Genomic DNA, 4,222 nt, shown 5'->3' with positions numbered 1-4,222 from the left:
TCTCAGTGTCTAATTTTCCATATTTATTTATCTATAAAAATGGAAAACATATTCACAAATCTTTATGACGTTTGTATAAGATGTAAACAATTTGGAAAACAGAAAGGAAATCTGTCCAATATGTAAATTATAGTTTTATAATTTATTTCCCCCGTAATAATGGGTTTTTTATCCTGAATGCTCCACTCATGTTATGTTTAATAACTTAAATGGTGGTGATTATGTTGTAAATTAAGACTACTGCAATAAAACTGTATAATGAGTAAATGTTCTCACTGCAGCACTTTACAGATTTTTTCTATCTAATGTATCTCATCTTTATGGATATTTGTATTTGATTTTTTAAAACAAAAATGTTGGATTACTCTAATTGGTTATAATTTGTTTCTTTCATTTACTGGATTAGATACATCTCTCACATATTTTTCCTAAGTCCTTAGCACATACATAAAAACTTGTCATCCACTAGACCACAAAGAAGGCTTAAATCTTAATTAGAAGAAACTCTACCCATCACAATTTTTGAACAGGGAAAGAATCAACCTCAAACTTAATGACCCAAGCTTTTATTTTTTTAAAGAAATGGAAAACGGCACTCCTGTGCTTTTGGCTTCAACGACAGGAAGTCAGGAGGCAATAGCAGTTGGAACTCCCGTGACACAAGAATGGGGCTGTACGCAAGCCTTGTGTGACGTCATGGAAGCTCTTCGAGAAAAACAGCCACAGCTTTCTAAGTCACACTAAGGGGCGCTGTGCGGGAACCTCTGGGGCAGTGGTACACCGGCTCACTGGAAGATCTACTTATAGCCATGAGCAGTAAGGAATATTTCAAGGGTGGACGCTCTGGCCGCTGGGTCCGGGGATGCCCTAGAGGGGAACAAGCTCCAGGGAGAAGAGCTAGTGGCCGTGGCAGAGGTGGTCAGTACAGTTCTGCCACCCTGTCTGACGTCTGTTACCGCTGCGGTGAATCTGGTCATCACGCTAAGAACTGTGACCTTCACGAGGACGTCTGCTACAACTGTCGGAGAAGTGGCCACATCGCCAAAGACTGTGTCGAGCCTACGCGGTCAAGAGAGCAGTGCTGTTACACTTGTGGCAAACCAGGCCATCTGGCTCGTGATTGTGACCGTCAGGAAGAGCAGAAGTGCTACTCTTGTGGTGAGTATGGCCACATTCAGAAAGACTGCATCCAAATCAAGTGCTACCGGTGTGGCAAGAACGGCCATATGGTCATCAACTGTCCCAAGACAATGAAGATCAAGTGCTATCGTTGTGGAAAGTCTGGGCATATAGCCCGGGATTGCCCCACTGAAGATCCCGCTTAAATTTTTCCTTTGTGGCCCCGCCCCCCCCCTCCTTTTTGCTGATTGATAATTGTAGTATTTTCTCTGAAACCTCTTCATTGACCAACGATTGATAAATGAAGACTACTCCTAGGCCAGTTAACTTTAATCACCAACTTTAGAGAAGGAAAAGGTTTGTGGAAGTCTTATAATTAATGTTTCTGCACCACTAGTGAATTCGCTTATTGAACAGTAATTCTGAGCCTAAGGCAATTTCTAGGTCCTTTTGATGTATTTTTATTTAAGCTTTAATTAAGACCTACTGTGTGCCAGCTACTATTGGAGGACTTTGGGATACATCAGTACATAAATCAGACCAAGTTTGAGGACACGGACCTAGAATCTATGAAGTAAAATATGTAGTGTCTCAGATGAAGATAAATTGCTACAGAGAAAAAGAACACCAGGTAAAAGGATAGAAATTATGTGTGTTGGCCGGGGGGGGGCCACATGTGATTCTGTTTTAGATAAAAAGGCACCCTGAGGAAGCGACATTTCCCCAGAGATTCATTGCATAAATAAAGCTGATTCTACAAATGACTGTGATCTTGACAAAGTAACTCTAATTTATTATGTATTGATTGCTTTTAATTATCTGACTTCATTACCTTTTAAGTAACATTAAAAGAACTTTATCTGATCTTACCTCGGTTAATGAAACCAGCAAAATATGTATAATGTGTTTAAAGAGCTTATAGGGAAAGAGAGCAATGAGAAAAAAAACCAACTAAATAAAAAAAACCTAAGCAGCAAATTGTGGACATAAATATATTGATGGCAAAATTTGGATTTCTATACTTTAAAAATCTAAGACCATAAAAATTAAGATTGAACATAGATTGGGCCTTCAGTAATTTCAAAAATACACATATTCATAGATACAATATTATATTTATATTTAGGAGTTTCTGGAAAATGTGTTTTCACAGATACGAAAATGTTCAGTTTCATAGGCTGAAATCCATTTTTAAAAATAGTATCTGAAAAACAACTGAATTTCTATAAAATATAAAAGGCACTTTTGAACTGTAAGTAAAACCTGGGATAGGGGGAGGATACTATTGTGCCAAGAAAGAATTGAAATTGTAATGAAAAATAATTTAGAAAAATAACAATGACAATACTACACATCAAACCTAGAATGAAACAGAATTGATAGCAGAAAGAATATTGTAGAGGGTAAAACTTTTGATCCATAAACTGAAATGGTACAAGAAATGTAACTAAAGTCACATAAACGTTTAAACTTGTAGATAATTTTTTGAGTTTATTTGTGCCAAACAATTGCTGGGAAGCAAAATCTCAACAGATTGAAATTATGCTTCAGGGAATGACAGTTTTTTTTGGGTTTTTTTAACCTTATTTTATACATTACAATAAAAAGAGAAGATATAAATGGGTTACATGAAATCCAATGCCGATAGATTAGGGAGGCAGGAGAAAGCAAAGTGGAGAAACCTCTGGGACTGGATAAAAAGTGAAACGATAGACATAAGTTTCTTTTACATAGTTGGGTATAGGATAGTTAACAGTCAACAATTAACTCAATAACAATGAGGGAGTTTGTGGTCTCTGCAGATTGGTCTCTTAAAAATGTATCTCCATATTTTCTATTTTTTATATCTCTTGCTACCATACTTTCACAGGACTTTGTGTTGTCCCAGTATCTAAGTAAGGGAGGTGTGTAATGCATGTTTATCAGAAGCATAAAGATCTATCATCTACTCACTGACCTTTGACATATATATCAGAAGGCAAATGGTACTTGATCTAGGAAACTTTTTCTGATCTTTCTGGAGAAGAGAAGACCATTGGGATCCATCAGTAGCTACTCCCAGAATTTATTTAAAGAATTGGAGTTGAGTTCTGCAAGGAGTAGACTGTAGTGGAGACCCAGATTGTCTTTCAGGACTGAAGGACTTATTTTCCCAGATCCTGGAAGTGCTTCCAGTAGTTAGTTTTTCCAGCAGATATGCCATACATATGCTGTTGCCCTTCTTTGGGAAATACCTAAACTGAAAAGAGCTGCTTTGGCCAAGATTATTCTCCTCTTTTGGGCCAGCTCATAGCTAATGACTGGTTTAGCAAGTCTATAAAGACCCCAACTTGCAAAACAAGAAGAGTTTACCTATTTTCAGGATTCCTTGTAATCTCAGCCAAGAACTTGGTTGAATATATTATCAAAACTACATAATTTCTTTCCAATTTAATTAGAATTTTTAACTTTTAGAAACCTTAATTTCCAATCATAACCAAAAAAAGTAAGCAGCCAGCATTCCCTAAATTGACTTTTTAAAAATTTGATTTTTTTAGAGAGAGGAAGGGAAAGAGAGGTGGGGGGGAGAGAGAAAGAGGGAGAGAAACATCTATCGGTTGCATCCTACACATAACCCAACCAGGGATGGAACCTGCAACCTGGGTATGTGCCCTGACCTGGAATAGAACCCACCACCTCTTGGTGTATGGGACGATGCTCCAACCAACTGAACCACACCAGCCTGGGCTCCCTAGATTGACTTTAATGAACACAGTTATAATCTTTAGAAACCCAACTTCCTCTATTGACAAACACACCTACTTTCAAGAAACTTACAAAGTATGAGACATTTATTAACAGCTTCAGATCCACTCCACAGCCTATCTGCAACAAAAGCCAAAAGCAGGTAAACCTGTGACTTGTCTAGGAATTAATGTTTCAGTATTTCATGTTTCAAAATACCTAGATATTCAATAGCTTTTATCAAATTTACTAATTTAGAAATGAATAGCTGAAAAAATTAAATTGATTTGCTTAGATATGGCGAAGGTGCTGTTTGTTTTTAAAATAAATCTTTATTGTTGAAGGCATTATATATGTCCCCCTTTTCCCTCCATTCCTC

General features: G+C 37.1%; 1 protein-coding gene across 1 annotated transcript; it reads left to right on the top strand.

Annotated features, from left to right (window-relative positions):
• Window positions 1–809: 809 nt before the first annotated feature.
• Window positions 810–1,325, top strand: LOC308511140 (CCHC-type zinc finger nucleic acid binding protein-like; the record flags this gene model as incomplete). The annotated part of the gene is made up of 1 exon (XM_081081131.1): window positions 810–1,325. The coding sequence occupies one exon, from the start codon at window positions 810–812 to the stop codon at window positions 1,323–1,325; it is 516 nt and encodes a 171-aa protein (XP_080937257.1).
• Window positions 1,326–4,222: the final 2,897 nt, after the last annotated feature.

Source organism: Myotis nattereri (assembly GCF_964212035.1).
Source record: "Myotis nattereri genome assembly, chromosome: X".
In the NCBI taxonomy this organism is placed as follows: domain Eukaryota; kingdom Metazoa; phylum Chordata; class Mammalia; order Chiroptera; family Vespertilionidae; genus Myotis; species Myotis nattereri.
The sequence above is the reverse complement of the archived record's forward strand: the minus strand, read 5'-3'. Positions and strand labels throughout refer to the sequence as shown.